Source organism: Pararge aegeria, chromosome 21, assembly GCF_905163445.1.
Source record: "Pararge aegeria chromosome 21, ilParAegt1.1, whole genome shotgun sequence".
In the NCBI taxonomy this organism is placed as follows: domain Eukaryota; kingdom Metazoa; phylum Arthropoda; class Insecta; order Lepidoptera; family Nymphalidae; genus Pararge; species Pararge aegeria.
In genome coordinates this window covers 10,140,695-10,166,991 of record NC_053200.1, presented here as the reverse complement: position 1 = coordinate 10,166,991, position 26,297 = coordinate 10,140,695, and the positions used below count along the sequence as shown (strand labels likewise).

The 26,297-nt window shown below is 34.2% G+C and overlaps 1 protein-coding gene across 1 annotated transcript; it reads left to right on the top strand.

Annotated features, from left to right (window-relative positions):
* The first annotated feature begins 457 nt into the window (after positions 1-457).
* On the top strand, positions 458-26,297 carry LOC120633438. The gene is made up of 18 exons (XM_039903645.1): positions 458-606; positions 1,791-1,821; positions 2,843-2,935; positions 3,918-3,974; positions 4,129-4,179; positions 5,218-5,278; positions 5,351-5,695; positions 6,106-6,354; positions 7,547-7,735; positions 8,751-8,923; positions 12,105-12,163; positions 15,916-15,990; positions 20,916-20,967; positions 21,502-21,714; positions 22,882-22,963; positions 23,680-23,830; positions 24,762-24,922; positions 25,614-26,297. Exons 1-18 carry the CDS (start codon positions 543-545, stop codon positions 26,226-26,228), a joined length of 2,721 nt encoding a protein of 906 aa, XP_039759579.1. The 5' UTR covers positions 458-542; the 3' UTR covers positions 26,229-26,297.

Here is a 26,297-nt window from a genome sequence, read left to right as displayed (position 1 = left end):
ACACCACATAAAAATACAGGGATAATTAAACAATGCAAGTTCACACAATGCATACAATTTGGCGGCCTTATCGCTACATAGCGATCTCTTCCAAGCAACCAATAAAGGAATGGCAGTTGTATGAAATCATATCCCTCATGGTTCTGCGCATTATCGTTCCAGAGCAGACTAGGAAAAATTCTAAATTTAAAAAGGCCCCAGAGGATTTCCTTCATAAAATGTTTAACCCGGTTCGGATATTCCAAACGTTCCTCGTTCATAAAAACAGCCTGTATATGTAACGTGTAAATCGAATTCTATTGAAAAGCAATTTAGTTCTAGTAAGTAGGTGACCGAATGCGCAACCAATTTTTTATGTTTATTCCTATAATCTAAACAATCAACCTTTTTTATATATATAATAATAATAATGTGTGTGTGTGATTGTTTAATTGAACCCGGTAGGTGGCGGTGTAATAGTTTCGACGTTTTTTATTCAGGGAAGGATAGTCTGCCACGCCAACTCGTGGTCTTTATGTTTTATTTAAAGTGTTAACAGTTTTATGATGCAAATAGCGTTGTTAACTTTATCATTGTTTATTGTTACGGAATGTAAAATAAATAAAGGCAAGTATTTTAATTGGGTACACGAAAATAAGTCATGGCAATTAACACTTTCATTCTAATTCGCTACGCTAGTGTGAATTATTCGCAACATAAATTGAAAATGAGAACATATATAATTAATTATTTATTTCTGTAAAGTATATTATATATCAAATAATGTAATGTGAGTTAAGCTTTTAGTTTATATTGGGTACACTTATTAATACTAATATTTATAGGAATAATAAAGAATTAAAATGCAAGAACTTAACTTACTTTTTTTAATCTCCATGGAGTATAAGTACTAAACTACATCTTTTCGAACTATGAAAATCTCATCATTGTCAAAGAACGAAAGTGTCTAAAAGTATACATTATTAAAAAGATTCATTAACACCCATATCTCAACACTCACATTGAAAATGTATTTCATTTGTTTCCATTACTAACCCATTACCGGGCCGGTTCAGGGAAACGTTCTGGGAAAAGCAGGCATATTCAGTATATAAGTGATATGAAATTCAGTCGGAAACTGGCAAGATGCCATTAAATCACAAGGGTTTAATCCCAGACACAGCTAAATGTATGGTTGTCACTGCATAATTTCTTATGACAACTCTGAAAAATTATTTCATTAATTGTGAGACAAGTTTTTTATAATAACACTTTCTTATTTTAATAATACTAGCCATGCTATACATAAAGTTTATATTCTTTATTTTATGTTTATTTATTTACACACTATATTTGTACTCTACAAAAGAAATGGACAGAAAAAGAAGACACTAAAAAACTAGGATACAATCGCTTAGTAGCGATCTCGCGTTAAGGCCGCCTATGCTATTGTCCTATTCCGTGCAACCTTATAAATATACTTGGAAATAATTAGACATTAATATTTATTGTGGCATATTGGTATGTAGGTACATTAATTTTTAACTTTTTAAAATTTTGCCAGTTTTTATATGGTTACACTTGTGGCTGCACTTTTGGTTCTTCACACGCCATTTAATTAGTTCTATAACTAAAAATGTATGCGTCGTGGTTCTCAAAATAAGCATATTTCATTATTTTTCTCTTTCAAATATATCACCTCACCTTATCAATAATTTACGATACACCCTGCTTATTGGGAACATAAATAAAATTTAATGGACATTGCGTAAAATTAATTCGTTGCATTGAATTAAATTATTGCTTTTCAGCTGCTAAGTCAAAAGACGAATTAGAACATTGGTAAGTTCTTTAATTTTGTTTTTTTCTTTTGCAAGTTAACCCTCGACTGCAATTTTACTTGGTGGTAATTGATTATGCAGTCTTAGAATTTAATAACGGCCAGTTAGGGATATGGATATAAAATAAATATTTAATAAACTATAAATATTTAATATACTACGACCATCTAGCCCCATAGTAAGCGTAGCTTGTGTAATGGATACTTAGATGACTGATGAATGTTTTATGGGGCTTTTTCACTGTTTTGGACACAACGCACTGCATACAATAATAGTTGAATGAGGATTCTCCATCTTCTTAATTCTGTGGATTTATCATTAATGCCTCATTAAAGGGGGTTTGTTTAGTTTTATTTATTACTTTTAGATATAATAGAGAAAAATAATGCAATGAAAGATAAAAATAATAAAACAAGTACTTATGAATCTCTTTCGCAAATTTTAATGGTGAAGGTGTAAATGTGGCATAACTGCTGTGCGAACTCTGTATTACAATATGTGTTAAATAAAATACACTTTTGTCTTTTTCCTTTCATCGTTATCTACCTATTACAGATTACTCATTACAATAGAAAGAGTTAAGGCCGTAGTCCACCAGGCTGATTCATTGCGGGCTGGTAGACTCACACACTTTAAGAGCGTTATGGAAACTCTCGAGCATGTAGGTTTCCTCGCGATGATTTTCCTCTCCTTTAAAACAAGTAAAATCCTAATTGATAACATAAAGAACGCATATAACTCCCAAACGTTAGAGGTGCGTGACGGGGATAGAAGTCGGTCCCCCAAAAGGGAACCTGTAGCCTTACATATACTGGGCTATGTAAGGCTACGGGCTTAAATTTTCAATTATAATTTAACTTTAGCTACGTCGTAATATTAAATCTCACTTTGGAATTAATTTGTCGTTAGGTTTTTACTACATCATATTAGAAAAAACAGATAAACTTTAAATATCTATTCTTGAATTTTATTTAGGGCCAGGGGTAAACATTTAATATTTAATATTAAATGTTTAATTTTAGGAAACCTGATGTCGATTTTATAGAATTATTGCAATCAACAAAAAGATTTGGAAACCACACCAAAAAATATAAAAAAAATATACGTCAGAACAAGTGAGTACATAGTTATAACATACGGTAAGGATTTTTTATTTTATTAAAACACTTATTATGTCTTTAACGACTATAAAAATAGCATTAAAAATTACATAAAAACAAATTAAATTTGAGTCAAGTTGAGTCGTTAGGTCGAGTAGAGTCCACAGTAACTCTACCACCGAGAAACCCTCCCATCATCTCCTCTCCCTCGATAGGAGCCTGCCTACAGTTGCTATTTTCTAATATCATTTTCAAACGACCTAAAAAATGGAGGAGGTTCTCAATTCGACTGTATGTTTTTTTTAAATATTTGTTACACGATTACTCCGCCAATTTATACCGATTTTGATGATTCCTTTTTTGTTTGATACGTTATACTTTAGAGGTAGACATTTTAATTTAGTGAAGATTCATTGGAGGTATCCTGGAGAAATAGATACTTTTATTATAGGTGTACCACCTATAGAAATTTGAGTATTTTTTAAGAAACTTGTGTATCTTCTGTTGAGAAGCACCATATGGTCAAGTGGAACTGATGATGAAGAGCTTATATGGCCACGAGAACTATACAATGATTGGTATTACACCGGTGGCGCTTCGATTATGATATATGGATGCTAATTATACTCGTATATGTACTGTTATATGTATATGTAATGCTTATTTATATTCGTCACAATAAAGCTGATTGTGAAGTGCTGGGAGAACTCCTCAACCATTAACAACCCGGCTTGGGAAAAGCAATATCTTGAAAAGGTTATGAGCAGTTGAAATTCGACTATCATAACTTAGAAAATTCTAACTAAAAAGGGTGTTTTTTTTTTTTTTTAACATACAACAACCATTTATCATGAGATGAAAGCTAGCTTCGCTTTAATTAGTTTAAAGCTTTAACCAACCTAGTCGTTAAGAAATCCATCAATTATATTGTAACCTCGATGTGTTTTACACTGTTTAAACTTCGGCAAAGGTATATTTAATATTACTAAACTTTCAGAACGCCTGAAGTCACGAGCAAATGGCCGAAAATTCTGCGAAAGCTTACAACAAAATCGTAATTAAATTTTTTTCTTTCTTTTCTGTATTTTTAGAAATAATCATTTCTTCATTTATTTTTTATTTTCTAACAACAGACTTGTTCATTTAATAACGAAATATAGGTAAATAGGTTTATTTATCTTAATGGATTTATTGGATAATTCTTTTAGAGTGTCAAGAATGACTAAATTGCATAGGATGCAAGGAGTAGAAGAAACAACGTAAGTGATATATTGAAATAAAAATTGTCATATTTCATAATAATTAAGAAGTAATTTTATAATTTAAATGTGTGTTTTGACTTACACTTGGAGGAAATATAAATTTCATATCATTTAACCTGCAACTCACTGGCAATCGCGGCCACTAAGCTACGGTTTTCCTACTGCCGATGCCTGATGCATGATGATTATATATCAGTCTTATAACGACTGTAGCGCCATGGAGAATGTAATGGAATGGAATATATTTATTTACCAGAAAAACACAAACAGACTTACATACGGAGTAAATTAAAATTTAATACTTAATTATTTATAGTTCAAGTCATCATATTTCGTGCCAATACAAAGGTTCTGACTGTTCTGCATACTAATGTACACACAACGCAGTATTCTGTTTAGTACCTACTCAGTTGTGGAAAGTTCTGTTATGATTTCACATATTCGAAAAAGACACCAATGTTTTTTTAATTTTAATTAGGGTTTTCGTCTACACTTAGAGTAAATATCAATTTCCTAAGTTAATAAAGTATTTGTGCATCTTTTGATAAAAAAAATAAAAAATATACATTATATCCCTACTAATATTATAAATATGAATGTAAGTTTGTTTGTTACGCTTTCACGCAAAAACTACTTAACCGATCCTTATGAAACTATTTACACATATTTTTGAAAGTGTTAGAAGTAATATAGGATACTTTTTATCCCGACATTAAGGTCGGTTCCTTTGGGAGTGTTTGATAATTTTACACCATAACTCTATTTTTGTACTATAGAGGTTATATTATGTGCTTAATTTTGTGTAGATCTGATGAATGTGATTGGAGATTGAGGACAAAACTCCTCAGCGGACAGCAGCAAACCCCTCATTTAAGGCTTAGCGATACTGAATACTTTAAATATTTTTAGAACTGTAACTAAATTGAATGCCACATAAAAAACAAAATCAAACGCAGACGAAGTAGCGGGCAATAGCTAGTTATTTAATAAAGTAGTATAGAAAAGGTTAATGTTTGTAAGTGGATACAATTTCAGGGTTATCGATCTACATGACCTGGACTTCTCCAATTACAGTCAATATCTAAGTGCATACAGTGTAAGTTGAGAATTTAAAAATTAATAGTTATAAACCTACGAACAATCTATTTTACCGATATAAATGTTTCAGATAAAACAGCAGCTAGAAGACATAGTTGAAGGGATTCCAGATGCAAATGTAACGGTTTCAGTTGTTGGTCGTACCAAGGAATACCTAGATCTGGTTCTGCTTAAAATAACGAAGGACAAAAGCAGATATTTTAGGGCTGATAACGAGAAGTATGCTGATGACAAGCCCGAAAAGAAAATCATATTTATAGTCCATGGTTTAAGCGTTATGGGTATAAATAGAATTCCGTGCATGACATGGGCACCATCATTTCTTACGCTCGTATCCTATTATGTTAAATATCTGGATAAGTTTGACATATTTTTGATACCCATGGCCAATCCAGATGGTTATGCTTTAGGAAGTGTACGTATTTTTATATTGTACATTATTACATCCCCTCGAGCAAGAATAAAACCAATTGAATTTTCAAAGTTTTGCATGATGTCAGAGATTTTAAGTCACCTCGTAAGAGTCACCTCACCGCCATTATGATCATCCGCTGGTCACAAAACCGTGTAATCTGGAACTCCCTACAAAATACCTATGTCCAGCAGCGGAAGTCGATCGGTTGATATGATGAAGACATCTATATAGTTGAACTTGTTGTTGCTCTTGTGACTTATCGAGAATTTTCTTAACTCTTACCATCGAATATCTGCCACTTTTTTTTTAATCATTTAATAACGCTAGAAAACAGCTACTTAAATTCACAGCGCTCACCATTGCGCCAGGAAGGTCGTCAAATATTTATCACATTCAAAGTTTGGTTTTAGTCCTACAATACTTGGAACAAGAACGCCTCACCACAAAGTGAGTGTGCAGGAGTTGCTTTGGACCGCAATTTCGATATCGCTTGGAATCCAAATCATTCTATTAGTTCCTGTAGCCAAGAGTATCCAGGCGCGATGCCTTTTACAGAAGCAGAATCCCGGGTCATACGTGACGTATTTTATAAATACAGTCACAAAATTGTCGCTTATTTAAACGTACACGCTGGTACTTACGGCATTGATACATTTAAGGTAAGACTCACAAATATGCTGTCACTTTGCCTGAATATCGATCAAAGATATAAGCTTAGAAAATAAACATATTCGATATGTTATAAAATATCATACACACGTTACCTACAAAGTCGAACGATGAAATCTATGTTTTCATAAATAAATACAAGAACTTGTGATGTTATTTAAAAAATACTTAAATTACATAAAAATAGTAAGTAACGTTAGTAGAATTTAACTGCCATGAAATGGACATTTTTATTTTATTGGCTGGTAAAAAATAATACATGATAAAACTAGAAATCCATTTAAAGTCATCTAAACAGAACCTCTTCACTATATTCAACGTGTAAATGAATATAAAATAATACTTCATAGGCTTTTGACGTACATTATTTACTGTCTCGGAGACTTATCTGTGAAACCTAAATTCTAATATTAAGTAAATTTCAGTAAACCACTGCCAGTAGAGTTTACTTAAAGAAATCAGATACAGCCCTAACATGACATGCATAAGTAAAATCAAGTGACTTTATTAAGTACATGTCGCGTAGCGTAGGTAATATGCACGTGTCAGTCTTTTATCTTCAATAGGGTTCTCATAAGTAAAAACTTAGATGAACTATGGAAAAATAAATAAGCTTCTTTCAATTTAATACTTTTACAGGGTAATTCCTTATGAATTTTATTTCTGCACCCTTCAACGGTACTTCGTAATTCCGTTACACGTTCTATATACCTTTATAGCAATACACAATTTTAACATATTTCTGGTATCAGCTGACTTCAATTTATGCTCAGAGTCAAGCATCTGAATAATTAATAGATTTTAAATCAGCTAACTTAGAACTATGACTTGGTGACAATGTTAAGTTCATCTCGATAGTTGGTAAATACCACAAAATTGCGAAATACTTTTGTTTCACAACTGATTCTGATAATATGGACATCAAATGAAAGACCTTGACTAGTAGAATAATGTACACTATTGGAAGTCGAGCTTTTTTTGATTTATATATTATTATATACATCATCATGTCAACCCATTACTGGCCCACTACAGGGCACGGGTCTGCTCCCACAATGAGAAAGGTTTAGGCCATAGTTCACCACGCTGGCCCAGTTCGGATTTGTGGACTTTTAATAATTAGATTTTTCGTTATGTGTATTGACGAATAGTGCTCTATTATAATTACTGCTAACTCGATAGGGCGATGCAGTCCTATATCCAAAAGGATACACTGACTCAATAACAGATGAAGATAAGTTCATAGATTTAAAAGGAGAGATCGACGAGGCAATTAGAAACGCCAGTTTTCAAGTATACTCCGTTGCTGTGGAGACTCTATTTAATTGGTACGGGAGGATTACTGGATCTAGTGTGGATTATGCTTCTACGGTATGGATTTTTTATAATTTTGTATGCTCATTTCCATTTCTAACGAGTGCTTAGCTGTTTTTAATGATCACTTTGAGGGTATTTAAGTATTTTTAAAAACGTTGTGTGCAAATAGTTTCTAAAATTAATTATTATGCAAAGAAAATAAAAGAATGCCAGCACCTTAGGAACTGTGCCTCGCTGCGGTGGTTTCGAAGACGGTTTAGATTTTTTTTAGGTTTACATAGTTTATTTTAGGTTTTATAAATATAACATATATTATAGTTGTTAAGTTATTAAGTTAAAGACATTGGATTCTCAAAAGTAACAGTTTCACTTAATAAGGCAAAGAAATAATTGTTTGTCACCCGAAATTCATAATTATAGAATACTAGCTGTTGCCCGCGACTACGTCTGCGTTTGTTTTTTTTTTCGAAAGACATGTGGCATTCAATTGAGGTGTAATTCTACTGAAATTTTTAAGTTGTGTATTCTTTTATAAAAAAAGAAATGGTGTAGTTTTTAAATTTAAATTTATCATTTGACGGCGTTATGGTGTAAAATCATCAAACACTTTCGTCCCCCTCTCCCAAAAGAACTGAGCTTAATTTCGGGATAAAAAGCATCCTATATTACTTTTAATACCTTCAGGACTATGTGCACAAAGTTTCGTGATGATCGGTTTAGTAGTTTTTTCGTGAAAGGGTAACAAACAAACTTACATTCACATTTATAATATTTAGGGATATTATTCAAATAAAGAATCATAGTAGAATTTTTGGAACGCAATACTAACTTTTACCGTGCAGTGCTAATACGTGTCAGCTAAATCACCGTCAGTACATCACTTTTCGTTTATTTGAGTCGACGTTTTAAAAACGAGGACAAACTCTAATTTATTTTTGATGGTTTTGCACAAACATTTATTTTTAACCTTTGGTATGTACCTAACATACCACGTGAATTAATTGATATTGGATATTTATCAAAATTTACATGGATCGTTGACAACCTTTTGAATATTTTCTTATGATAGGTGTATGGAATACCGTTTGCTCTTGAACTGGTAATGCAACTGTACGACAACCAAGATGTATCAGCAGGTACTGAGAACTACTCGGATAGTGCTCTTACAGAGGTATGGAGTAGAGTTATTGACGTGATATTCCGATATATATTGAAGAGTATTGACAAAACCAACGAGGTCTGGTGATCAACTAAAAACTGTATATATTGTGGAACATCGGTGACCAACTAATTAGAGACCCTCTGTAATTTTGAACTTATTAGAGCTACCCGCCTATTCAGTAGCTCTGAAGACTGCTGCTAACTGGTAGCGAACTGTCAACTCTATATAAAATTTACGAAGAGTATACAATTGTCGCTGTCAAATTTTACATTTTGTATCAAGAGGACCAGTAATTTGTTGGAAAAGTCACTGAATGTACTTTAAAATTAAATGATAAGTTATATGAGTTTAAAATGAAATCATGAGAATTCGATGGAATTAAATGAGAGTTCAATAATCCAGGACGTGTTTCGTATAGATTTATTTTCTATCTTGAATTTCCCCGGGCGTCTAATAACAACAGGGACATGCCGTGCTTGTTTTTGAGTATACCCCTTTAGAGGGGGTAGTCCCACATAACCTCCGTCCTGCCCAAGGGTCAACAGAGACAAACGTGGTGCCACCACGTCAAAAAAAAAAGGGTTCAAACTCTTCATTGAAGAGGCAAAAAAATGCAGTGGCCAAAGCAAATTTCCTAACTCCTGGATGGTACTGGAATTTCGAGTAAACCGGAAATCGAACTCGGGATCAATATTCGATTATAACTTGACCAACGAGTGTGTTGCAAATAGAACAATGAATCATATTGAATACGTGTATATTTGCAAATATTATGGAGACACTTTCACCTACCAAGTCATATGCGTCAGCGGTCACTGTGCCACTGTAATCATCTACCTCTAATATCTAATCATTATTTGATTACAATTATGATACGACTATACAACGCTTGTGCACTGTTGGAAAGTAACATTTTAAATGTATTTGAACCTGCAATGAAAATCAAATATTCATTACATCGATACCATCGCATTTGTTTTAAGTGTGTCAGATTTGTTTTTGTTTGTTGCTAGTCGTGCATGCTAAGGAAGTTGAGAGAGAATAAAGAAAGTGAACGTACGTTTCGAGGTCTATAAAACGATGGTTCATTACCATCCTGGTCGGATAGCTAAAATTCGGTCATTTTAGAAATTATTTAGATCATTGATTTATACCATGCGCCGAATTTTTAATATCCCACGAGATTAAGTAAATTCCCGCGATTTCTATGCTTTATCCAGAAAGCAAGCTACGGGCAACGCTAAAAGGAGCTAAAAGCCAAGTTACACATTTCAGATTTTTTAAAACTGTGAAACACGTGTTACTATTTTTTTTTAAATAGCCCAAATATAACCCTCTCCCCCTGTCTGACCGTCTTAGGGGTTGAATTTTACGAATTCATATCTAAGTACACTTCTAGGGAGCACGAAGGTTATTCTCTACAAATTTCAGATTTTAAAATGTTCAGTAATTTAGACTATAAGTTGTCACTTGTCTGTCAGTCAGTCAGCACAAAGTTATATATTCAATTCAAAATTCATTTATTTCAAGTAGGCCTAAAATAAGCACTTTGGAAACATCAAGTCTGTCTGTTTGTAGTGATTCTACCACCGGTTTGGAAGGCAGATTCTACCGAGAAGAAGCCGGCAAGAAACTCAGCAGTTGCTCTTTTCCAACATCAACAATTAACATTTTGCATTTTAACATTCATTTGTCTATCTTGTGAGAGCTAAAAGCGGAGCCGGATGCTTCCAAGCAACCTTGTCATTAAAAAATTCATCAATTGTATAGTAACCTCGCTGTAATAAATGTGCTTTAACAAATTCTTTAAACTTGAGCATTGGCAGGTCCAAAATCACCTTAGGAATCATATTATAAAAGCGTATACTCAATCCCACAAATGATCCCTGTACCTTACGCAGACGATATGCAGATGACACTAATTTATGACCATTTCTTGTAAGTCGACTGTTTATGTCCACTTTTTGTTTATAAAGACTAATATGTTGTCTTACAAATACTATATTGTTATAAATATATTGTGAAGCTACAGTAAGTATGCCTATTTCTTTAAACTTCTCACGGAGGTATTCGCGTGATTTAAGTTTATATATTGACCGTACAGCTCTTTTCTGCAATATAAATATAGTTTCGATATCAGCTGCTTTAATAACAAGATTCCATAGGACATAACACTATTAAAGTACGCAAAATAAACTAGCCTAGCTATTTCAACGTCAGTAATCTGTCTAATTTTTCTGACTGCGTAGGCAGCCGAGCTTAGTTTACCCGCTAGTGAATCTATATGGGCACCTCACTGTAGCTTATTAATCAAAGTCATTTATAGTTATAGATGCACCCTGTTATATTAGATAACGAAATTCATTATTTCGAGTTCACTAAAGCCCAGAAACCTCGGCTTCTCCACCACGATAACGTTGAGGCTCCATCCATCCAGCTTCTGGACGTAACTGAGCCTTTTAATTAAGTAAATAGTTATAGTATATATAATCGTTATGGTTATAATAAAAAAATACTACGTTACAGAGCACATAACTGATTAATTAATAAAAACTAAAATATGTTGATGGACTGTTTATTATTATTTAATTACTTTTAAGAAATATGTTGACCTTACAAATTTTTCCTTAGAAATGGCTATTGCCTGACTCGTTATTATTGATGCTTAAACTCTACTCTTCTAATATTTGCTGCTTTCATTTGCTGCTGCTAGTTTAGCTACATAATTAATTTAACAATTAGACCAGTAGTTCGACTAGATCGCAGATGTTTCGAGTAGGTACCATAGTGGTAATTTATATTACAAAAAAAAGTGATTTACAGCTCTTAGAATTTATACAACGAGGAAACTACATGTAATTAGAAAACCAGGGGAGCAAGTTCACTGGAAGGCATGTTATTTAAATATCTCGTAACTAGACTGCCTCGTTGATTTAGTCGTGAGCATGTCTAACTATGAAAAACGAGGTACTGAGCTAGATCCTCGGATTGTTGTATTTTTGTTAAAAATTGCCAGTACTGACAACGAGTTAGGAGACTGTGCGTACCCAACTGTGCCTTTAGTACCTTTTGTCCAGGTTTAACTAACACGTGATAATACTCGTTAAAGCCCACCATCCTGCATTGGAGCAGGGTGGTAGGTCAACGTCCCTTATTCTGTCTTCAAGCCAGATGAAGACGTACTTAACTTGTAATCTCAATAATAATTAAAAATAGTATTTCGCGTGTTCAAGAACACTAATTATGGTTATGCTTCTGTAGCTGTATCAGCAGTTTATATCGAGGGTTGGATACTAAAGTTGAGCTCACCCTCGTGTCCTGTAGAGCACGTCAAGATATCGGTTCTGCATTTTAGCAGATTAAGGCAAGGAAGGGCATTAATAGCCTTTTTTTCTTTTAATGAGAGTTATGATACAACCTAAGGTGGAGCGCCCCTGCCTCACACTAGGTTTGAAGGTACCTACTCATATTGTAGGCTGCAGAATGTTGATGAGGATTTAATTGCAGGTAGAAAAACTTTTTTCCTACAAGCAGTACGCTTAGTGATGATTTGCATGTACGCAATCGAGAAGTCGTTTTCGAGTATCGACACACTGTAAGGGCAAAACAAAATTGGCCAATGTTATTGGTTTTACAGTTGAAAATTCTATGATCCTTTTTTTTGCGCTGACTTCATTTTACTCAGACTTTACAGAGTGTATCACAGATATCGATAGTCGCATATTAGATATTAGAGGCGCACATTATACTCAAACGTCGAGTCGCTTTCGCATATCATAACATTACACTTATTGTGATTTCAGCCATCAGACTCTGACGTCAAACCCTGATGTTTGAGCCTGAGACGGTGATCTTTATTATGCCATTATCGTTGTAGTTTGTAATATAATAATAATATAAGTTTTATATATTAGGCCAAATAAAAATGCTTTTTCTTTCTTCCTTTACTAGCATTATGAATCTAATAGCACTTGTTTTAGAATCGCACACATTTTTTATTTAAGAACCGTTTTGCTAACAGCATTGGATGAAAAATTGTGGACAAATTTGCTTTTTCAAACAATACTGGGGAATAAGTGGAATATACCGTTTCGATACTGGAAAACGACTCTACCATTGCAAGCGTACTAATCTCGTACTAAGGGGAGTGCACACACTTTTACTTTCAACGATTAGATCCCTCGAGAGCCATTTTAATCAGTGTCATTAGACTCAATGATTTGGCCATCATTACCCGATTTAAACCAAGTTTCTCGACTAATGACAGAATTAATTATACTTAGTAGTTATGTAGAGCAGCAATATTAATTGAGTAGATTTTTCGGGTATTTGGGAAAAATTGATTCTCGAATGAATTTTCAATTAAGGACAACAAGAAAAAAAGTTGGGTTGTTGTTATGTCAGAACTCCGTCATTGATAAATAGTTTTTTTATTTGAAAGGATTTACTTTGAGATTAACAAATTTGTTTCAGTCGTAAGGTTTTAATACCTCAAAACACAAGTAAACGAAATTACGTATTTGTATATTTTTGCCTATTCGTTTCTAGGTCGATTGGCGCAGTTGGCAGCGACCCTGCTTTCTGAGTCCATGACCGTAGGTTCGATTCCCACAACTGGGACAACAATGTTTGTTGGGAGAAACATGAATGTTTATCAGTGGCTGGGTGTTTATCTTACGAGGTATCCGGGGGTATTAAGGCTTAGCTAAGGGATACCTGTGATAAAATGAAAAGTATCCAACATAATCAACAAGTTTTATTATTTATCAGTCATTTATTATTATTATTCATTTATTATTTTTATTATTAATAGAATTATTTATCAGTTATCTTAGTACCCATAACACAAGCTGCGCTTACTATAGGATTAGATGGAAATGTGTGTATTGTCGTAAAATTTTTTTTTTTATTTATTTATTCGATTTTTTTGTTTGTGTGTATTTTAGGTAGGTAGGAAATGAAAACATTTTCATGCAGGAAATAAGTCACAATTAAGTGCCAACAAAGTTTATTAGAAAACCACACCGTACAAACCGATAACATGTTTTTAATTTATTTTACGACACGACACGATTTATCATGCACAGGTGATGAAAAATTACATTTGTTAGGTTTTGTACACATGTACCTAATTAGTGCAATTAAGCGTTCCCAAGTCCAAAATTGTATCTATACATATAATAAAACCGGTCCTTTTGCGAACATAATAAATGTCTTTATTTAAAATCAAGAAGTTCCGAAGGGTTTAATTTGTAAGGGTAAAAGACCTTTTAGGAATGCCCTAAGGTGAGATTGAGCGCAAATTGGGGAGATCTTGAAGATCGGCGCCTGCGCATGTAACAGTGCACGACGGAGTCTCGACACGCGAGCACGGATGCGAGTGTAATTGATATAATATTATTTATTTTACTTATTATAAATTATAATTTAAAGAACCGTTCGATTTTTTTAAATAGTATCTTGCTTTATGTGCTCCAATTGGATGACCGTTAATAATGGCGGCTTGGATTATATTTACTATCGGTGAGTATTCCATTTATAAATTTAAGATTTGCTGGATATTTAAAAATATGTTTTATTATTTTCATACAAAATTTATAAATAGATAAACGTGTGTTTTACATAAGACTGTTTTTTGTGTTGGAAAATTTTCCTTAGTGTCGATTTGTGCTACATTTCACCATGTCTCACTATAAATAAAGCACTTTCTCTGATCCAGTACAAGAAGGGATATTTGAGGTTACACCGAACCTACTTTACTGAATTAGAAATTAATTTTCTAAGATCGTAGATAAGAATACAAGTAAGGTAAATAAATCTTACTCTTTATTTTGTGGAGAGTATATATTGAGTAAAATTTAAACGATTGTGTTATTATTTCTTTATTTCCTACTTATGTTCGACTCCATCACTGCATCGATCTATATTAAACTTAGGACATATACCTATAACTTTTCCGAAGGATTTTAAAAAGTAGCATTTGTCACCTGTGTGTATGGATTCACACTTAAATCGATCTTGGTGGAATTTTGGATGGAGACAGTTTTTTGTTATTAACTGCCATACCCCAACAGCTTAGCCCGTTATCCTCTCAGACGGCATCATCACTTACCAGCATGTGAGATTGCAGAAAAGAGCTAACTTGTATCGGAATAAAAAAGATAGTGGATAGTAAAATTACGGATATTTACATAAAATTGGAAAAAATGGAAAATATTATTCCAAGATAATAATCTTGGAATGTGTTATAATATCCAACAACACATACAAGATTCATTTTCAGTAACATTCATTCATCAATTCTTTCAGGTTTATACGATTACAAAAATAGGGGTATGTAACCCTATAGACAGACACGCAGTTTGTGCTAAAGCCTACGCGATAAAAAATTGGTTGCCTGTAAAGTCGGTATACGGGCGAAAGTTTTACGTGACAACGACTTTGAGTGGTAAAATAATTTTAATGTGAATATTCATTCGTATAGTAGGAAGAAGGATGAAATAATAGTAACAATTTAAAACATTTATTTATACAAAGAATTATATTTAAAACATTAATTTATACAAAGAATCTCGCACTGAATTTCATATTAACAAAATTTTGTTTTTACCTTTACACATACATACGTATTTATATACAAATATACATACAATAACTTGCAATACATTTGCGTACAATGAAACAGCGTTTACTACAAAGGGACGCGTGCCTTTCACTTTTTATGTCTGTCTCTCTCGCTCTTAGGCGGGCTAACCATGCCCGAGTGGAAGGGACGCGTGCCTCTCACTCGCTCTCATTGTGAGCGCATAACGTGAGCGGAGCGTAACGCAGTTTCTTGAAGTGTCACCCGGCAAACCAATTTATAAGACGTTGTCACGTCAAAAAAGTTGTCTAAATGCTTTAAACAAAAGTGTATGATAGATAAGGTAGGTATTTAGTGTATATAGAAACCTATGGTGATAAGGTACGTTGCGAACAATTATTTTGCTCATATCGTACCTAGGTATGAATTATGGACGGTAATTTTGACTAATAATCGACGAGTGACTGTTTGAAGTGTTTACACGCGTAGCATTCCATAATAATCATCGAATGAAGCCAATGTCTTTATTTAAGGAGACAGGAATTATAATTTTAATACCATTACGTAAGAATTTAATATTAAATCAAACATTTCTAATCAAATATTTGAATAGAGTAATAATTTGATCAAAGGACCGGCTGGCTTCATTCCATAGAGCGTTGCAGTTAATTTCAATCGAAAAATTCCGTCTGTATTAAATTAAAATTATCGGGGATTCGGGCGATCAAAGAGCTACTCTAATGATATTGGTTCGGAATTGGTCCTCGGTGGAAGCCAGATCGAATCGGGCCGTTGTAGCTCAATTACACGAAGCCAAAGAAACACGATAAAAGTCGCCGCAAATTAAAGAATCGCTCCACGCAAATAAAGTGTTAAGATGGTGTTCTAATACACTTGTTACACGTCAGCGTTTGTGACGCGCGGACGAAGGAACGCATGAACGCACGATGAGTGAGCGAGCTGAGTGAGATCAACACCACAAGAGTCGAAAGTCAATGTCAAATATTTCTATAATTGAGCTTATCGATGGTACTTTTACTGCGTAACATAAGAAAAAATATATGGAGGGTTCGAGACTCGTTCATCCGTCTGCTCCATTTGAAGGTTCCCAAGTTTAATATTAGAACATGCTGTATAATATTAATATAATTATAAAGATCTTCACAACGATATTAATATAAAGATCTTCACAGCGAGAAAAAGGTGTAACATTCTTGACCATATATCTGACTAATTGATTATTCGCTGCACACGCGTTAGTGTAACTTTCTCGACGAAAAAAAAGTCTAACCAGATTTCTTAGTTATTTATTAAATTTTTGGGATATAATGTAAAATACTTAGTGGATGAATAATTGCACAGAGCGGAACAGGTCACATTTTAGTTTGCGACGTTCTGAAATCAAATCTGGTTATGTCATGCTCTTAAGCCTAGAGTTTAAACGGGTGGGAGATTTGAAACAATTAGATGTGTCGGTCAAACACGGTCTACAGACTTATCCAATTTCTAGGTTTTGAAGAATGAGATGTCGTTAAATTGGTTAGCCGTGTGAGTATCATAAACTTGGGTAACGCCACAAATCCATATAACGCACACTTTTTTACTGAACGATTTTACTGAAAGTGGGTAGTACGGATACTGGTCTAAAGTTAGTGGGGTCAGAAGTACTACCCGATTTAAACAATGGAACTATTTTACTAAGTTTCATTAAGTCAGGAAACACACCACAATCTATACAATTATTAAATATTAAGGCTAAATCGGGTGCAACAATATCAATTAATGATTTGACAACGTTTACGGAAATGCCCCACAGATCATTTGTTTTTTTATTAATTAATAATTTAAAGGCTTTAATAACGTCAGAGCCACTAACATGCGTGAATTTAAAAGAATGGTTTTTTGGCACATTTTCCTTTAATAGAGAGCCATATCTGGTGAAGAGTTTAATGATTCTGTTGTGGAGACGGGAATGTTGGTAAAGAAGGTTTCAAAAGCAGTAGCCACCTCGAAATCTGTTGTTAAGGCTTTATTATCTACATTAAGTTTAAAGTTAATATTTCGTGGTGTTACTCTTCCCGTCTCCTCATTAATTATGTTCCAAGTAGTTTTGATTGCATTGCTGCTATTTTTAATTTTATTTTTGATGTATCGCGTCTTTTCTAAGTGGCAAGCGCGTTTAAAATTCTTGGAAAACAATTTAACATAATCCCCAAATCACCAGTGTTAAATTGACGTTGAGCATACAATTCGTACAGCTTTTGCCTATTTTTATGAAGTTCAACTGTCGCCCACTCACTAAAATTTAATGTATCAGTAATCACAACCGACTTACTAGTAAATATAGAATGAAAAGGTATTAAAGGTATTGAAAAAGGAGCTGTACATTGCATTTGGAGTCGCCCCTGAGGGTAGGAATGGGAGGTCATTTACTAGGCTAATTCTCATTTTCTCTATGCGGTTGGATGTTACAGGAACAAATGTTATTTTACGTTTAGAAACATTTTTCTTCACATTTTCAAATTGAATAATTTGACCACAATGATCAGAGTCTAATTTACTAATAATATTTTTGCTTATAGGAATTATGTTTGTAAAGATGTTATCCAAACAGGTGGCGCTAGTAGCAGTTATTCTTGTGGGCTCCATGAACATATTTGATAGATTGTAAGTTTTAAATAAATTCAATAACTTGATACTTAAAGAGTTATTTTCTAAAATGTTTACATTAAAATCTCCGCATAATATTAACTTTTTATTACACTTTGATATTTTAAATAACACTTCATCCATTACCTTTTCAAAAAGTTCAAAGTTTGACAAGGGTGGCCTATAAACAGTAACAATTATAAATTGCTCTAGTTCAACCGAGGCTAGCTCTATTGTCCGTTCAACAGAAAGGCTAACAATATCGTTTCTGTTTTTACATTTTAAATTTTTATTTAATAAAATTAAAGAGCCTCCATGAATCGCTGTAACCCTGGTGAACGAACTACCAACCTGGTGGTTACCAAAATTAAACAAATATTCATGGGTTTTCAACCAGTGCTGAGCACTGGTTGAAAACCATACATACATAAAATGCTAATGTTAAAATCATTTAAAAATAATTCAATCTCTAAGTCTTTTCCTCTAATACATTGAATGGTGTGTCGTGAATCGTGTGGCGTGTAGTAGGATGGCGTTTTATTAGTGTGTACTCAGCATTAGATATTTAAGTTACAAACGTCGTGTCCTCGGTGGGTTTTTAAAGGAACTACCTACGTTTTCCTGTCCCATTAGAGGGAATTACGGGATTTACCTCGGAAAGTATACATAAACACGTTTATGTAAAAAAATTGCGTCGGTTTCGAATGCTCGCTCAATTTAAATTCTAAAGAAATTGTGTTTTGTTGTTGCATAAAAGGGTGTTCGCATATCATCCCTAATTATAGAGCTTACATTGAAATGAAATGAAAATATTGTGGAAAGCTTTCTTATATAAGAGAATACTGTTGTTCCGCAAGTTATATAACCACACCATTATTTCTGATTTATAAATGGCTAAAAACTTTTTTTAAATGTATTTCGCGGAGGATTGACGCATTGTATTTAGAACTTAGTTACACAAAGGGTTTACGTCTGTCCCCAGATTTTAATGTTTTGCTTCTGCGCCTATGTCTCCTTCCTCAAGGGTTCCGTATTTGTAGCTGGGTCTCTGTATCTCTTGACGGTCATCCGTCGGATATCGTAAGCGAAGAATAGCAAGTGACTTTCCAAATATCTGTGTCGAAGGCGATCTTGAAGTACGCATGCACTCTAAGTGCTTAGTGTGACATTTTCTACCTATGTTTTAGTTCGATTACGTGCAAATTATCTACGCGTTATATATGTATATATATTCGGCATCCCTTCCACATTGAGAAAGGATTAAGGCCGCAGTCTCCACACACCTATGACAACAATATGTAGATCTCTCAGGCATGCAGGTTTCCTCACGATGTTTTCCTTCACCGTTGAAGCTAGTGATATTTTAATTACTTGAAACAGACACATAACTAAGAACAGTTAGAGTTGCGTGCTGGGATTCGAACTTGGCCCCCGGAAAGTAAAGTCGAGCTCCTACCCAATGCGTTATCACCGCTTCATATATATATTTATATAAATGGTAATAATTGACGGATCAGTAGATGGACCACCTGATGGTAAGTGGAAACCATTGCCTATAATCAGAATACCTCACAGGGCATGCAAGGAGCACGTCCTGCAACATGCCGTCCTGTGCCCATCAATTTAAGGCGTAGGTGCTAAGCCTCATGTGTCTTAATTACACCGGCACCACGCCCTTCAGATTGGAACAAAGCTTTGCAATGATGCTGCTTAGCGCCAGAAATAAGTATAGGTACTACTTACTCGAGCTTTCTTTGATGCCACGTCCCGCAGTATGAGTGTAGAAGGCCTATTTTGTTCGCTGCGATCTGCGTGCAATCGATCACTGCGACGCGCGACGGATTGACGGACGGACGACTTATATGGCGCCCTTCATAGACACACTCACTACCATGTACACATTTTTGTATGGAACCCATCAAAATTGCCATCTATAGGTATATTCGCATAAAGAAATACTTGCTTTGACACTCCATGCTGCTCCAATCTGGTGAGATAAGTAAAATTCAAGGGAAAACGATTGAACGACTGTCTTGTCTATTTCTATTAGGCTTACATTATTTTTAATAGTTCTATCAGCATGGATCAGGTAGGCATTAATCTATAGGTTTTGTGGCTATGATTTTACAATCACACCCACTACAATATATTTATTATAATCACACTAGCTACCTGTTGCCCATTTCAACGTCCGCCTTTATTTTCCGTTTTAAAAAAAATCCCGTGAACTATTAGTTTCCCGAGTTCAAAATATTTTAAGTTCAGCTCCACGATGCATGCATTTGTATGAAAATAAAAAAAAAGTTTTAGCCGTCCAAGCGCACATCGGTAACAAAGGCTTTGTAAATCTTCCAGGAATGTAACCTACGCACTGTTCTGATAAAAGGTATCCTTCGTTCATTTTGATACAAGCGATTTATGTTTACAAATTGCATAGAGACCGGTGCAGGAGTCGAACATATGTAACAAACAAATAAATAAACAGACTCACTTTCGCATTTTTAATATTAGTATGGATTTACGTACCTAGGTAATAAAATATCTGATGAGTCAAACAAAATTATGTGTTGGTGATGAACCTGTAGCTTTATAGATATTAATTAGATATTTATTTATAGATACCTAGATATATAAAAAATATTTTTTAACACGTTCAAGAGAGTTTAGTATTATTGGAACTACTTGGATGAAGATCAACATTTACCTTAGCTAAATAATGTTTTTGTCTGTTTTTAATTATTTTAATAATTATAGGTACAACGTCTAGAAAATTTTCAGCAATTACCGAAGCACGTAAAAAATATAGTATATATTTTTGTTTTATATACTTATGTTTACAGGTTTATTGAGCATTTGGCAAGTGGGCTGTAAGAGAGAAGATAAATATGATGAGTATGTATATTTTTATTGTATATCTTCCGACCAAATGGCCGTGCGTTTTTTACAGATGATGTGATAAATGATGTTTTGATCAGATTTGTTACAGAGGATGTGATAAACCCCAATTCTAAACTATAGTTTGAATCTAAAGAGCATTAATAATGACAATTCCAAAAATTTGATCCTCAAATAATCGTACATAACATGTGCCCGATGTTAAAATTTATCTAAAAACTTTGGGGCACAGAACTTCTCTCTGAAAGGAGAGAGTCATTAAAAGCATACATCCACCACGCTGTTTCGATGTTGATGGGCGGGTATTAACAGTTATTATCACATGTTAAGATATAATACATACTTAATCGTGTACAGCGGATAACCATTTAATCCGAAATATGGTCAGGAATAGAAGAAATCCCTTAATTTAAATAGTACTATATTTGTTTACCTCATCAGCAGAAATAAACATGGCGGTAGTATTTCCTGGGACGGGTTTGTCACAAAAACCTCTATAACTACTAAAAGTGGTACTTTTTATTATTTCAGTTTTGCTCTAATAAAACTATATCCAACAAAGACTCAACAAATTGAGGCGCTAAGAAGACTCGAAGATCCTGAACACAAGCTAGAGTTCCTGAAGAAAAGTAGAAGTTTTAACGACAGCACGGATGTATTGGTACCGCCTAACGAGATACCATATGTACAAGACTTTATCAAGACTGAATACTTAGATTACGATGTTAAACCTAATTATGGAAGGTTGGTACACTCCTTCATCATCACATACTGCTAGACACGAGGAGCTGAATACCAAAGCTTAAACAGTATTGAGAAAACTACAGTTTTAGAAATACCCTGATATAAAATAATACTGGTTTAAGTGATTGTAGTAATAGTATTTAAAGAAATAAGAGGCCCTTCTTCTATTCTAAAATCATAGATAAAAGTCTTTATTGCACAATATGATACCTTACTTTTTATTCATTCATTTATTCAGAATATTGGTAAGGGTACAGAATTGACACAATAAACATGGTGCCACGATAACTGTTGCAGTAGTATAAACTGTGTCGCAACAATTAACGCCCACCTCCAACAATAAATGTATAGCAACAATAAGACAAAAGTAGAACACAGTAAATGCCAATAAAAAAAAAAAAAAAGAGAATAAGAGTCAATTAAAATAATAAAAACATGCAGCGACTTATTTAGTGCGGGTGTGTGTGTGTGTGTGTGTGCAATTGTGTGTGAGTGTGTGTGTTTTTGTGTGTGTATATGCATGTGTGTTATGTGTATGTCTATAGTTTGGGCCTTTTTTTAAAAATCTGTTGAAGTAGGAAGAATCATTTTATTATCTTTTCTACATCACTGTAGGATATATTCCTAAGCCAATGTATAATAGCACTTCTACATTTATGGACAGTTAAAGGATATATATTTAATGTAAAATTAATTTCGTTATAAAGGGTACAGCTAGCATTGTGAAATTGTCTTTTAGCAAGCATAGTGCGGCATGGTTTAATCTGACAGACGCGATCAGATCTTCTCTTTTCCGTATAGACACTTGGATTAAAATGCAATTCACGGTGTTTCCTTAAAATGACATGAAGGATATATATTTTCCTGACTGAAAGTACTTCAGTAATATTGTATAGTTACTAATATCATTTTTATTTTTAAATATTAACCATTTCGCCTTTACTGGAACAGCCAGTATTTTAGGCGTCTCTTACATACAGTAGTGGCATTATTTAGTTTAATTTAGTAAAATGTACAATTAAAACGCAAAACCATTGAAACTTTTTTGGATTATATTCAAAAATCAGTCGAATAAAATATATGTAAACCTCATAATAGCTTCCTTCATTTGCTTAATATTTTTTATAAACCTACCATTTTTAACTAATAATTACATTATTTTTAAAGGTTTATTGATAGCGCTGAGAGAACGCCAAAGAGGAGAATTCTGCGAGGGTTTAGCTTATTCGAATATCACTCATTCCAAGCGGTTAGTATGAAATACTATTACAATTTACTATTAACCTGTTCTGTGTCCACGTTTATTATGTTTTTTTTATATAAACAAATCAGGTAGGAACTGTTTGTTTTTCCAAGATAAAAAGTATCCTATGCCGGTTTCCAGGATCCAAGCTCTATGCCAAATTATAATCAATATCAGTATTCTTTACATCGCGATCGTTAAACTGGTGGTTTGCCGGGATAAAGAGTAACAATATCTATTTATACGTATGTTGAGCTAGTTGAGCTGAACTTTGTTAACCAATAAAAAAAATATTTATATGCAAAATAATAAATTGCAAGTACTAAGGCCTTCTTTATAAGCGCTTTTGAAACGTCGGCGTCGCCTGTTTGTCACCAGTTCGGAAGGTGTATTCTAGCCAAAATTTAACTCAGCGGGTGTTGTGTGTTCTAGCTTATGAGCAGACAAAAAAGGATTGACTGCCTCAGAATACTATGATTGTCATATATGAGAAAAAAATTGAATGCACACTAAGTATGATAGCAAACGCATGTAAATTAAAACTTGAACCGAAAAATAATATTATGTTATAACTTCAAAATAACTAAGTTCGGTGGTCATTACCTAAAAATATTGATTTGCAGAACAGCATTGCAATAATAGATTGTGTCTATATATTTACACTTATCGCTAATAAAAAAAAAGGTACAATGTAACTAACTGACTAATTAATTTTTCTTCAGATTCAAGAATACATAGACAATGTTGCGAAACGACACCCTGACTTGGTGACGCTGCAAAACTTAGGTACCAGCTATCAGGGGCGGCGAATGAAACTCGTCAAGATATCCTCAGACCCCAATGCCAATAATCCCATTATATTTGTTGATGCTGGTAAGTTTAAATTTAAAATTTCTCAATCCACCGACAACGAAGGCTTTAGGCTGTAACGGTGTATCTGCAGCTTCAGTATGTTAGTCGCTTTATGAAGCGACCAAGGACGAGAGCAACTGGCTTCTATCGTCTGCATCGACGTTGAAACTAAGTCCCCCTAGTATCCAGGGTCTCCGTGCAATGCTATGGCCAGCTTAACACAGCAAAACCAGCGATCTAAGCATGGCTTTACGTCGCAAAGCCATCATCATCGTCATATCAACCGATACACGTCCACTGCTGGACGTATTTTAAAGTAGTCCAAATTCCACAGTCTTGTGTTGCCGCTTGCACCCAGTGGCTTCCTGCGACTCGTTTGCCTACGAAGATTGCTCTTAAAGTTGAGTCACAAAGTTGAAGTTGCCATCAGCAAAGCTCATAAAACTTAACCAGTGTTTAAGGCTTCGTATAAACGAGTGCGCCTGTTTAGACTAACTAGAGTCATTCAAGTTTTTTACGTGGCTTAAAATTTCATCGTTCATCATCATTAAGAATACATTACCGGCCCACTCACAATACAACACAACTCCCAGGCACCCATGTTTACTCGCGATATTTTCTTTCACTGTTAAATAAGCAATAAATAGTTCAGTAGTTTCGGTATCACCAACAAGTTATATATGAGGACGAATTAATAAAACTTCAAGTTAAATCTAACGGAAATGTCAAAGCCACACCTGTATCAATTTAAAGGAGTAACAAATAAATCTGATTAAAAAAAAGTCTCGCGTCACCATCCATCACACATACATTATACCGTTATTAAGATATTAATCAATTCCATTCATCTTATAGGTGTAAGTCACGAAGTGTTCCGATCTATCTTGTGACATTAATTAGAGGTCTTCGTCCTTTAATTTGCATTAAATGAACAGTTATTGTTGATTCACAGGCATCCACGCCCGCGAGTGGGTGGCGCCGGCAATGGCTCTGTACCTGATCCACAGATTGGCCAACGACCCCGATGCGAGGCAGGAGCTCGATGGCGTGGACTGGTACATTTTACCCGTCGTCAATCCTGATGGATATGAGTACACACGCACTAGTCGATCAGTAAGTACTTTGAAAATTATAATTATAACAAATAATCATATTGTGAAAAAAAACTTATCTATTTCCTCTTTGTTACTTACGTTAGGATTCTGCTTAATTTTCACCTTTAGCTACTTTATTCAACTCTAACTTTGGTGTTTCATTTATTTGCACTTAGATATTTTGGTGCATAGCGAAATGCTGCTGAGTTTAAACGTCAAATACTTAATTAACTATATAGTTTGTTCAAAACGTCTTCTATTATTTTGTAGCAAAATAGTGATAAAATAAAAAAAAAAAAGAAAAAAAATGCAAGAAAAACAAAACACTATCAAAAGAACTTAAACATAACACATAAAATATATACAAATTTTGTTTTATTTTGCACAGTTAAAAGGTGTAGGTGTGTGGGCTAATAATTTTCTTTCTGTATAAAACAACTACTCAAAAAAGAAGTGTCATAGTTTCATGGTTTATCTAAGTTGCTTCATTACCAATATCTTCTAGATGCCTGCAGAGTTTCGCAGTAAATAAAAAAAAATAGTCAGTTAGTCGGTAGTCCACCAATCTGCACTGGGCCAGCGTGGTGGACTACGGCTTTAACCCCTTCTCATTATGATGTGTAGCGGTTGTGTAGGACGCCATTTTCAAATGTCGATTGTCTGTCGTTTTCTTTTATACGACCTAAGTACGATTTTTTTCTTATTTCCAGAACCGATTGTGGAGAAAGACGAGATCGAAGAATAATCTTTTAGGCTGCTTCGGTGTTGACGGAAACAGAAATTACGGTTTCAAATGGGCGGTCAGTGGCGTATCCTCAAACCCCTGTGACACAGAGACATATGCTGGCCCTAAGCCCTTCTCAGAAGTAGAGACAGTGATGGTGCGGAATATTATGATGGAAAACAGTAAAAGGTTGAAGCTGTATGTCTCCTTGCATTCTTATGGACAGTATTTGGTGTATCCTTGGGGTTACACAGGTGATTATTTGCCAAAAGAATGGAAGAAGTTGGATAGTCTAGCAAGAGAGGTTTCAGATGCTGTACAAAGAGCAGGGGGGAAGCCTTTCAAAGTTCTGAGTGCTGGAAAATGGTACCCAGCGGCTGGTGGTAGTGATGATTTTGCCTTTGGAGTTGTTGGAGTTCCATACTCTTATACCATGGAACTTACGGATGGTTACGAATTTATATATCCCGAAAGGTTATTGCGTGTTGTTTTACCACAGTTCTATGAAGGTTTCAAAGCGTTCGCAGGGCAAATCAGAAAAGAGTTTTCACCAAAATTCACGGAGCAGAGATATAGGATGAATGAATGTGAAAACTGCTAATTTTTTATGATTCATAATTTTAAAATAAAATAAAGATTAACAAATACATAAATTGTTATTTTAATACAA